This window comes from Lepidochelys olivacea (assembly GCF_965140295.1).
Source record: "Lepidochelys olivacea isolate rLepOli2 genome assembly, chromosome: 27".
NCBI classification, from domain to species: domain Eukaryota; kingdom Metazoa; phylum Chordata; order Testudines; family Cheloniidae; genus Lepidochelys; species Lepidochelys olivacea.
In genome coordinates, this window is record NC_140437.1 from 15,865,584 (window position 1) to 15,876,775 (window position 11,192).

An 11,192-nucleotide genomic window follows, 5' to 3' on the forward strand; every position below is an offset into this window, starting at 1 on the left:
CTATTTGTTTATTTCAGCCACCTGTTTTGTGTGTGTGTAAACGTACAGTGCCTAGCATGGGAGGGAGGGGGCCTGAAACTGTGTGTTGTGGGGGATATGTACAGTGCCTGGCACGGGAGAGAGGGGCCTGATCCCTGACGAGTGCCTCTGGCCCTTACCCCGACCATGACTAACGACTCGCTAGAGCCTGCCTGCCGGGGATGAAGACAGGCCGTTCCCCTTCCCCTGCAGCCCAGCCCGTGGCCGCAGAGGGGCAGCTGGGGCTGGCATTGCTGCTGTAGGCTTGGATCATGTGTCACTCCCAAGCTGGGGGATTTAGGAGGCGTCTATCTTTATGCTAGTTCAAAGCATCTCTCCCCCCCCCCACCGCCCTTTGGCTTTGGCAGCGGGCCCCGTGAAGCAGTTAACAAGTCTCTGGTTATGTTGTTTACCCGACCCCTGGCTGTCCATCATCCCCCCCCTTTGCGGCCCGTGCGCCCAGATGAGGCTGCAAAAGAGAGGCGGGTGCTCCCTGCAGCTTTGCCTGGGGAGTCAGCAAGGGGGGCACCAGGCCCGAGGAGGGGTGGGAAAGAGGAGTAGGGCCAGATTGCCTTTGAGGGCTCGTCTAGTTCAGCGGCAGGGAGGGGAGTGGGCGCTGGCGGCCAGCTGGCTAGTCCAAAGGGCAAGCACGTGGTGTCCCCGGGCTCGCGAAAGGTCAGCTGCGCTCTATGCACCAGGCTGGGATTAGCGGCCGCCTCACAGGGCCGGGTTCCAGCCTCCTGGGCGCTAAGGGACAGGGGGAGCTTTGCTGCCTGGCAGGGCAGCTGTGGCATCAAGAGGAGACAAGCAAGGCAGAGGCCGGGGTCAGGACAGGCCATCTCCCCCTCGGCAAAGGGGTCTCCCTGATCTTAGGTGTAGTGGTGTGACTTCTGCCCCGACCCCGGTGCTCCTGCCCCCCTCCCCACTTGACGTGACTCTGTGCAACCGGGCCAAGCTGCCCCAGCTTTGCCTGGCGCTACACCCCCCTGCGTAGCCTGGGGGAGGGGAAGGGGTATTACATGCAGAAGGGGCTCTTACAACCCCTTGACTGGGCACAGGGATTACAGCTCCAGCTTCCGGAGTCATGGGCTGAGAGTTTGGCTTTAAAAAAAAAAAAAGAAAAGAAAAGAAAACCTATTGCGAGTCCTCAAGGATGCAAAGAAAAGTTTGAAAATGTGACCCTGGGGTGTGGGCGGGGGGGGAATATCCCCTCTGCCTGCCTGAGTCTGCAGAGAGCCTAAAACAACAGCCCCAAGAGAGGTGAAATTGGCCCATTCATCTTAACGCTGACAGCTGCCGTCACCCCCTGCAGATGGGACTGTGGGGCACAAGGTGGGTTAAGTCTGGTGCCCCATATTGCCTGGGTTCGGCTATCGTGGCGGTTGAGGTGTCAGTACGGACAGCCGTGGCCCCTGGGCTGTGGAGGGGGGGTGGATGGGGCTGGGGCTAGTGCTCTGGGGTAGCCCTTAGCCAGCAGGAATGGCAGCCATGGGGCTATCTGTGCCCCTAGAGCATGAGCCATTGGTATGTCAGCTGACACCCCTGGGCTGGAGGCTGGGAAAGGGATTTCTCTGCACAAAGCCATCAAGGTCCTGCTTTCCAGGCGCTGACAGGCTGCTTAATCACATGGGGGGGGTGCATAGCTGAGATCCACCCCTTGCCATCAAACGAGAGAGGAGGCGGGACTTTGTGAGGGCCCAGCAGGAATGGGGCAGCCAGCGTTACCAGGCCTTCCGGCAGGGCACGGGGATCTTCTGTTCTGGGAGTGGGAAAACCAGCCGGTGGCTTCTGCTGCCCCAGTCAGAGCAGATTCTGTAAGCAAACCGGCAACACCTGCCCCCCCCTTTCCCGTACTGCCCCCCAGCATGGACAGCCCCTGCGCCCCCCTGCACTGGGTTAGCTGTTTGAGCCCAAAGTGCCACGATTCAGCTGTGATCTGCGAGGGGAGGATTGAAACCCACCCCCCCCACACACACACACTAATCACATCGGCCTCTATGTTGGTCAGGGGTCAGGAACACGACTGGGCACGGGGCAGAGCGCACAGCGGCTAATCTGTGTCCCAGGGCATTGCCGCGCTGTTTCGGGCCGCACCGGGGCCAGCTGCTCCCAGGGTCAGGTGCGGTTGTTAACTGAGGGTCGGGCATTCCTAGCTAATCCCAGCGGTTCTGCTGGCCCCTCCCCAGGGCAGCCGAGTGTCAAGCTGCTGGGAAGGAGGCCAACTCCCTTCAACAACCTCGCTGGAGTTGGGGGCCCGACAGGGCCATTAGCAGGCCTGTCACTAAGACACCGCCGCAGGGGACGGAGCGGACTGGTTGACAAGAAGAAAAGGAGGACTTGTGGCACCTTAGAGACTAACCAATTTATTTGAGCATAAGCTTTCGTGAGCTACAGCTCACTTCATCGGATGCATTCAGAGGGACACTTGAGGATGTCCTCAGAAATTCATATGTACTGAGTGAAAAACGCAGTGTCAGTCAGAACCCTTGTTTTTAACTTTGTTTTTATGCAATTAAAAATAAAGCCCTATTTATGGGCTCGCTCCGTATGAGAAATATTCAGGTCACAGAGTCAGAAATGTAAAAGACTAGAGCATTACGTGAAAGTGTTATGTAATCCCCAAACTGGTCAGAGACTAAAGTTGATTTCTTCCTGGAGAATGGTGTCTGAATTCTGCCACAAAGACAGCCCAGGTCAGGTTTGAAGTCGATTAGGTCTGTCCTGGGTCATGCTCGTCCTTTGGTGTGATCACAAACAAGCAAAGGAATTCTCACACCTTGCAGATGATGAGCAAGACCACTGTAGACACTTCAGGACTACATGTGAACGTCTCCTTTAATTCCTTGGCGGCACCTAGAACTTCTCCATATTCTTTGCTTAAGTCAGTGGCGTAGCTAGGCATGGAAATTTGGGTGGGCATTTCGGGTGGAGGGGCAATGACTCTGCCAGCTCAGCTTCTCCCCTGATGCCATGCCCTCTTCCTAGCCCTGGTGCCCCCTGGCACAGCTCCGCCTGCCAAGCTGGGCACACACATGGGGCAGCTCAGAATGTGGCAAGGCAGAGCTGCCAGAGTGTAGCTTTCTGGAGGGTGGGCGCAGAGCGCTCTCCTGGATTTCAGATGCTCCGGGCCAGTGTGGCAGACCTACACCCCTGCTCAGATCTGGGTGGCCTGGATGCTAAGTGGGTGGGCCATGGCCCACCTGTGACTGCGCCCCTGCTTTAAGTACAGCCATTTCCATTTTCACCTGCTCAATCCCTAATCCAAGCACGTCAATGAAAGCACCCCGAGATTCCAGTCTCAAGAAGTCTGGAGCTCAGGTGGAGTACATTGCTGACAAGTTTTTGTGTGACTTGGTGTTCTCAGAAAAAAATCTCCTTTGGAATTCACCACTGTGTTCATCAGTCAGTTCATGGTGCATCTGGCGCCACGGAGGCTCACCGACACTTTGACAGCCTGGGAAGTGCTCAGCGACTATGAAATCTTAGCCCTTTTGTGGCACATCTTAATGTTCATCTTTCAAAACAGGGTCATGGATGAAATTGCTGAGGAAAAACCCATCACTTATTCACCGGCAAGTGTGATCAATTCATTCCTTTCGCAAGGTGCATTTGTTCCTTCTGAAGGGCTTTGTTCACAGGAGCAAACACTCAAAACCATTCTTTTAAGCTCAGCTAAGAACAAGAATGTAGATGATTCTGAAACATCCAACAGCCCTCTTGCGTCAGTGGACAAGTTGCCATATCCATCCACAAAAAGTTTGACAGAAGACTCCGAATCGCTTCAAAATTATTGGGGATTATTTCCAAGCCATCTTGTTTCTGTGAGTCTTTGCAGGTGCTAGCTTTGTACGGCACACTCCCGTCATGTCTGCGGAAAAATTCAGCTAGAGACTTACAATTTGAGAACATAGCTGGCCCTGCTGAGTTTTTCTCACACAGGAGTGAGCACCCGATGTAATTGGTGATTCAAGCAGTGTGCGTCAGGTATTTGCTTGTTTAATTTCCCATGTAAAAGTATTTGTACGCCGCCTGACGTAAGGTTGGAGCCATCAAAGCAAGAACATCAAGTGTTTTTAGTCAAGACCCAGTTCATGGAGGTCTTTCAACATTTGTTATGTAATAGCTTCGGCAGTGAGGCCATGCAATTGGGCTACTCCCACAAGGACTTTGCCACCAACAGCGTAGCATAAACCAGTGGATAAATTTTCTACAGTCACAGCATCCCTTGTTGTGTCATATTTTAGGACATCACCGTTTTTCTGAATATCTTCAACAATATATTTCAAAACCATCTTCATAATATCAGTGTTGTCATTCTGAATTTCAGCAGCGTGTGAAATTGTTCGCATTGTTCGGAATGGTTTGCCGCGCACCCTTGACTTCTGGATCGTGTCCCGCAATAAGTTTAAGTAGGTTGATGACAATTCCTGATGAATTGTTCGGAGTAAGATCTATCACCGCAAACTGCATGACTTTTGCCAAGGTTTTTAAATACTACCTGTTTCTTTCCATTTTGTGAGGGTGACACCAAAGCAGCCAGTGTGGCACCTGAAAAAGGAAGCTGTGATCAAATTAAATATAAAAATCAAATTCATAACTGCAGAATGTTCTTGAGCAAACAAACACACGGAAATAATAAAATCAGAACATTTTTTGTGTGCTGGATCTTACAATCAAGTTGTGGAGCTTTCCTCCAAGCGCAAGGATTGAAAGTTTGTAGATGCTGATGAAGAGCTGGTTTTCAAAGGCTGGTTTGGTTTTTTGTCCTCTTGGCCTGGTGACTCATAGTTAAAATTTTCTCCTTTCGTAGTTTCCCACAATTAGGATTTTATTTTCACTTTCACGTTGTTTCCGTGTTTTCCCATTAACTTTAATGGTTCACCAGGGTCTGTTCCTAGGTTGTACAATCCTATTTGGAGCTAGTCCTGGCCCATTGGGGCGGCATCCCTCCCGGTCCCTGATTGCTTCTCCACCCTGTATTAGTGGGGTTTAGCAGCACAAATTATGAGCAGTTTTATATACACAAATACATAAATTCATAACCAGGCTTTGTAGCCAGATCTTATAATGACTCTCAGGTTTAGAACAGTACAAGCTTTCATAAGCAATCTTGCTTGACATCTATTTACTACACAATAACATTGTATACAAAATACAGCCAGTTGATTCAACTGCATATTCTTTGTGGTTCTTTGTTCTCGCCGAGGGGGGGTCACAGAAATGTCGACATAGCAAAAAATTACCTGTAGCTTCTCTTTCCCTTGCTGCAATTCCATCAGCCACTGCATTCAAGGGGGCTAAGCAGCCTTCAGGTTTGATGAAACCTTTGCCTCACGAAGGTGCATTTTTCCAATTGCAATATCCAGATGTGATAAAAACCGTACCAGCTCCCATTCCACCAGCATTGTCGGGGCATGCATCCAATGGAGCAGGCAAACAAAAGGCCTTTCCAGCATATTCCAACCTGGGCTGGGTTCAGGGGCCACGTCTCCCTAAAGCAACGCTGCGCTCTCCAATAATGGGCTGAGGAAAATCCATTTCTGGTTGAGCTGGTTTGTGAGTTCCAAGATCTGACGGCGTCGACGAGCCTGTGATGTCTATCCCTTCCCTGGGTTTGGTATTCTCGTCTGACGTGGCTGGGGGGCTTGGTCCAGTCTTTTTATGAGAAGGACGCATGACAAATGGGTCCATTTTGAGAGCTAGCTCTAGTCCCTGTGCTACGAGGGGCCTGGGTCCATCGGGCCGCGTGGCGTTGCCCTAGTGTAGGGTGTCGGAGCGTTAGGAGGGCAGATAAGCTGCTGGATCTACGCAATGTGCCGGTGGCCAAGCTTCAGGTCTTGTGGGGAATTTGGGAGGAAGGCAACCTGGCTTCCTGTGGGCCCGGCCATCACCAGAGCTCTGGCAGTGGGTGGGAGATTTGAATTTCTGGCTCTGCTGAGTGGCCGGTCCTACTGCCCTGCAGGCAGGGGAGGGATGGGTCTTCTCGGCCCTGGGGGCGAATTCAGAGCTGGTGGTATTGCCAGCCCTCATGGGGGGTTTGTGGAGTTGGGCTTTCTTCCCCTCAAGGACAAAGGTCTTTCAGCCAGGCTCTGAGGCTGCATCCCTGGCCCACCCCACAACTCCCAGCACAAGAGGCTTGATCTCCACTGTAGAGGGGATTGACTAGGGTGAAGGAAAGCAAAGCCATGTAGAAACAGGGCTCCCCAGCCCACAGTCTCTGGGCGAGGGGGGTACACCCAGCCCTGGCACCCGGCACCCTGCAGTCGCAGGACAGGCAGCTAAGGTTTGGTCTGGTCATCCCCGGCACACCCCAGGAGCAGCGTTCTCCTCACTGTGCGGCCAGAAGGAACATTCCCTGCTCCCCTCCGCGCCGGCGGGCAGGGGCTGGTCACGGCCCAGAGCCCAGAGTCCCCCCCCCTTGGCGGCTTTGACAGCAGCCCGCTTCCCAGGGTCGCACCTCTTCCGAAACGCAGTCAGGACCAGCCCTCGGCTGCCGGCACTGGGACGGCTCCGTGGGCCTTAGGCCGGCGATCGCTCACCTTGGAGCAAACTTGGAGTAAGAAACCAACGTGGGGTGATTTCCAGGGGGGCCGTGTCCCTTCTGCCCCTCAGCTATGGGCCTTGTTAATCTCGGCCTGAAGCATCGGCCCTGGGAGTATTCCTCCTACACATCCGCTGGCTCTCACACACACACACACACACAGGGCATGACTGTGCGGCACGCGTGTACACAGGGAGTGCCAACAACACCTCCCAAAATAGCACTGGGAAGGCTATTTAAACCCTGGCCCAGGCCAGGCGGCCAAGCACCCAGGGCTCAGACACACACAGCCGGGCTCTCACACACTCACACACACTCACACACACAGCCAGGCTCACACTCACACACACTCACACACAGCCGGGCTCACCCCCCCCCCCCCCAGGCCAGGCGACCCACAGGGCGAGGATGTTCGGCAAGCGCATGGTCCCGCACACCGTGGGGGTGCTGTCGGCGGCCGAGCTGGGCTGCCTGGTGAAGGAGGAGGACGTGGTGCGGCACGAATCCTTCACGGCCGAATGGAGGGACCTGTCGCTCTCCACCAGGCCCCAGGAGGGGTGAGTGTGGGGCGCGGGCACCCCGGGCAGCGGGACAGGGCGTTGGGCTCCTTGTGCCCCCGGCCCTGGGCTGAGTGAAGCCCTGGGAGTTTCTGTGGAGGGGCAGCCGGGGGGCCCTGGAGCAAACAGGACCCCTGCCCTGGCCCCTCCTCTGTGCCCAGCCAGCCTGGGGCAGAGGGGTCACAGCCCCTGGGCACAGCGGTGCCCCTTCCCCTCTGCAGCCCCTGCCCAAGCCTGTCCCCCTGCGGCTGCCCCTTCCGCCGTCCAGGAAAGAGGCAGACCCAGCTCTGGGGCCGCGCTCCCAGCCCCCAGCCCTGGGTACAACGTCTGACTGGGTGCAGGGTCGGGGATGGGGTGGAGCAAGGCCCCCCCCGTCCCTCCCCAGCCCTGGGTACAGCGTCTGACTGCATGCAGGGGGTAGGGGCCGGGGTGGAGCAAGGCCCCCCCCATCCCTCCCAGGCCTGGGTACAGCGTCTGACTGGGAGTAGGGGGTGGGGGCTGCGGTGGAGCAAGGCCCCCCTCTGCCCCCCCCAGCCCCCAGGCCTGGGTACAGCTTCGCCTGGGGGATAGGGTGGAGCAAGGCCCCCCTCTGTCCCCCCCCCAGCCCCCAGCCCTGGGTACAGCATCTGACTGGGCGCAGGGTGGGGGATGGGGTGGAGTGTGGCCCCCTCTGTGCCCCCGGGCCTGCAGGGCAGCTCCCCTAGCGCGGGCGTCTGTGGAGCTCAGGGCAGAAGGGACCCCAGAGTCTCTCGCTGCCCCGTGGCCCCAGGGGTCGCAGCCCCCCAGCCTCAGGGGGCGGGTTGGGTCCTTGGGCTTGTCTGGGCTCCCTGCTCCCAGGAGGCGATGGGGGGGCTGCCGGGGGCTGCTCCCCGGGTCCCTAACGTTCCCCCCCCCCCCCAGCTGCTGCCTGCGGGAGGCGGACGATCGGCGCAAGGAGACGTACTGGCAGCAGCAGGAGACGCGCTTCGTGGTGCAGCGATCGCCCGGGCTCCTCATGCGGCTGGGCCGGCTGGGCGAGCCCCTGGCCCGCTACCCCCTGCCCTACCAGCGGGCGCTGCCCCTGCCCCTCTTCGTGCCGGCCGACCTGAGCGCCAAGGCCGAGCGGGGAGCCACCCCGCCCCAGCTGCGCCACAGGATGGACTTCGAGACGGCCCTGGCCGGGGGCGCCCCGCCCAGCGGGCAGTGCCGGGACAAGAGGGCCGTGTCGGAGATCACCAAGGAGCTGCCCCCCGTCGTCCAGCCCAGCCGGCCCGACTTCGGCAAGGGGGACTTCCCCCGCTCCCTGTCCCGCTCCCTGTCCCAGGAGGCGCAGAGGGGCTGAGGGGCCGATTTCCCCAGCCGGGGCCCTTCGGCGCCCGCTTGAGACAACGCCCAGAGCTAGGGTTGCCCAGGCCCCACCACCTTGTGCTCTCTGTGTTCACGCTGTGTCTGTGTGGCACCCATGGCGGCTGCCAGGGTGGAGCTGTGCCCTGCCATGGGCCCAGGGCACCACCCCAAGTGCCCGTCCCCAAGCTTTCCTTCAGTGCCAAGGGTTTGTGCCCGGTAGGAGCTGAGAGGCTGGAAGCAGGCTCTGCTCCCGTCTGTTAAACCCTCCAGTGGGCTCCTGGTTCCAGCTGGGAACAGGGGCTCCTGGGTCTGGGACACAACGCGGACGTCTACACGTCACACCTAGCCCCAGCTCTGACGTGGGGTCAAGCCCAAGGCTCCATTTCGCCCACCCAGACTCGCTGTGCGGACCCTCAAGTGCAGGCTTGGAACCGAGTCCACGAGCCGGGGTCCCATGGTGAGCAGTGTAGACATACGCAGGGGCAGGACCTCTGGGTTGTGTTCCAGTGAGTTAGACAGGCGAGGTCCTGCCCAGGGGGCTGGGGGATGGTGCCCCGGCTGCAAAAGGACAATGCAGGAAGGGATGGAGCGAAGGGGCCACTGCGGGTGAGATGAAGGGGAATCCCAGCCCCTTCACCGGGCAAAGTAACCCACCTTCCGCCACCGGCGTGGGAGCCCTGAAGCACCAGCATGATGGGGAGGAGCGCCCTGGGGGCTGCAGGTCCGCGATGGGGGAACCGCGGGGAAATGAGCCCGGGGTGGGAGCTGGCAATTGGGGGAACTGTGGGGAAATCGGCCCGGGGTGGGAGCTGGCAATTGGGGGAACTGTGGGGAAATCGGCCCGGGGTGGGAGCTGGCAATTGCGGGAACTGTGGGGAAATCGGCCCGGGGTGGGAGCTGTTGGCTGCTGCGGTGCGGCTCCGGGGGTGAGGGTGGTACCAGCTGCTGTGCGGGGAAGCGGGGGGAGAGGTAGGTTTCTATCCGCGTGACTTTTCCTTGTACTGCAATAAAACTCTAGTCTCAACCCCAGCGTCCCGCCTTGGTCCTATTCCTTTGAAATGCGCGAGCAGTCGCTGGGGGGCAGCCTGCACCGAGCCTGACCCCCAACAGCTGGATGGGCTCTGAGCTAGCCCAGCCACGGTGCCAGTCACAGCTGGAATTGCCCTCTGCCTGGCATGGCCAGGCCTGCTTCCGGGGCAGAGCGAGGCACAGCGTGGAGGGGCCCGGCACTGTACCCTGCTCCCCCAGTCGCAGCCCAGTGAATCCAGCTGAAAGGCTGATGAAGTTTTGCACCGAGAGAGGGGGCCATTGGGCTGATGGCAGAGGGGCTGGGGCCCCCGTTAGCCCCTCTCCTTGAAAAGGGACAGGGTGGGGAAAGGAGCAGGGGCAGGAGCCATCCCAGCAGCCGGGAGCTCAGTGGGTCCCCCGGGGAACACTGCCCTCAGGCCAGGCTGGAGGGAACCGCAGGCCAGGAAGCAGTTAAAGGGAGCCAGGAGCCTGGCGAAAGCCCATAGCTGGCGCTCCGGGGGGCCAGAGGGTACAGCTCCATTTATTAAAGGGGCACGGATGGTTTCATGACCATGACTTGTAGCAGTGTAGGCCTGGGAGCCAGGACTCCTGGGTTCAGCTCCCAGCTCTGATATTTGACCCCAGCCCAGTGCCTCAGTTTCCCCACAGGCCCTGCTCGCTCCCTCCGTGCCCAGAAGCCATGGAGGTGTGAGGCCTCCAGCGATGTGCTGCCAGAGCCTGAAGGCAGCAGCGGTTTGGGCAGGGCCAAGGGTTAACGGGCTGACAGGAGACAAGGATCTGGGCGGGGGGGTCCATGTTCTGTTCCCCTCGCCCACACACGCAGCAGCAGGCTGACCCTGCCCTAGTATAACTCGCACGAGCAGAAGTGACTCCTTGTCTCCCTCCAGAGGCTGGCCCACAGAAGGGGTTAATGGGCTGGCTACAAGCTGTGGCTGGGAGCAAATCCTGCCAGGCCGTTCCCCGGGCCCAGCTGAGACAGGACCTGCTCCCGCTGGGTTCTGGCCAGGATCAGCCCCTGGCGGGCAGAGGCGGGCACGGCCTCCCAGAGTCTCCTGCCTGAAGTCCCATGAGGGAACCGGGACTGGCCCTTCCAGAACGGCCTCCTGTGCTTAATTATAGCCCGGGCAGGGATCTGCTTTCAGAGCTGGGAGCAGGCCGGGCCCCCTGCCCAGCCAGCATGGGGGGTGGGGGGCGCTGTCAAGGCAATGGCTCTAAACAGAGGCGCTTGGCAAGTGACCACAGCCTGCAGGTGACCTTGCCGAAGGCTGGGCGCTGTTACTTTTAAAGGCAGCGTGTCTTCCCCCGCCCCCCGCCCCGGCTTCGTCCCGTGCGAGCGCTGGGTGCGAGAACTGCACGGGCCGCGCCACGTGCCCAGTGGGCAGAGCCGCCCAGCCACGTGCCTGCTGCCAGGGCCGGGAGGCTGCATCCCACACTCAGCTCTGCCGGTGCCCCTCTGGCCCGCCCCACACGCCGCCTCGTATTCGAGCCACAGGCTCCCTCTCCTTGCAGCCCTGACCTGGCCCCTCATCCCACCCCCCACCTCCTGCTGCGCCAGCCCCGGGCGACCCATGGGCTGAGCGTTACTCAAGCGCTAACCCGGCAGTTTGCCGTGGCTGGGCAAACAGCCCCCTGGGAGCCGCCCTAGCTCATGCCAGGTGTGAGCTGGCCCCAGTGCCCAGCGGCCTCAGGGCAGAGCAAGTGTCTGTGTCCCCCGCCCCTGC

The 11,192-nt window shown here is 59.1% G+C and overlaps 1 protein-coding gene across 1 annotated transcript; it reads left to right on the forward strand.

Annotated features, from left to right (window-relative positions):
• The first annotated feature begins 6,814 nt into the window (after positions 1-6,814).
• TCAP (titin-cap) lies at positions 6,815-9,145 on the forward strand. Its single transcript, XM_084615729.1, has 2 exons — positions 6,815-7,116; positions 8,017-9,145. The coding sequence occupies exons 1-2, from the start codon at positions 6,968-6,970 to the stop codon at positions 8,435-8,437; spliced, it is 570 nt and encodes a 189-aa protein (XP_084471855.1). The 5' UTR covers positions 6,815-6,967; the 3' UTR covers positions 8,438-9,145.
• Positions 9,146-11,192: the final 2,047 nt, after the last annotated feature.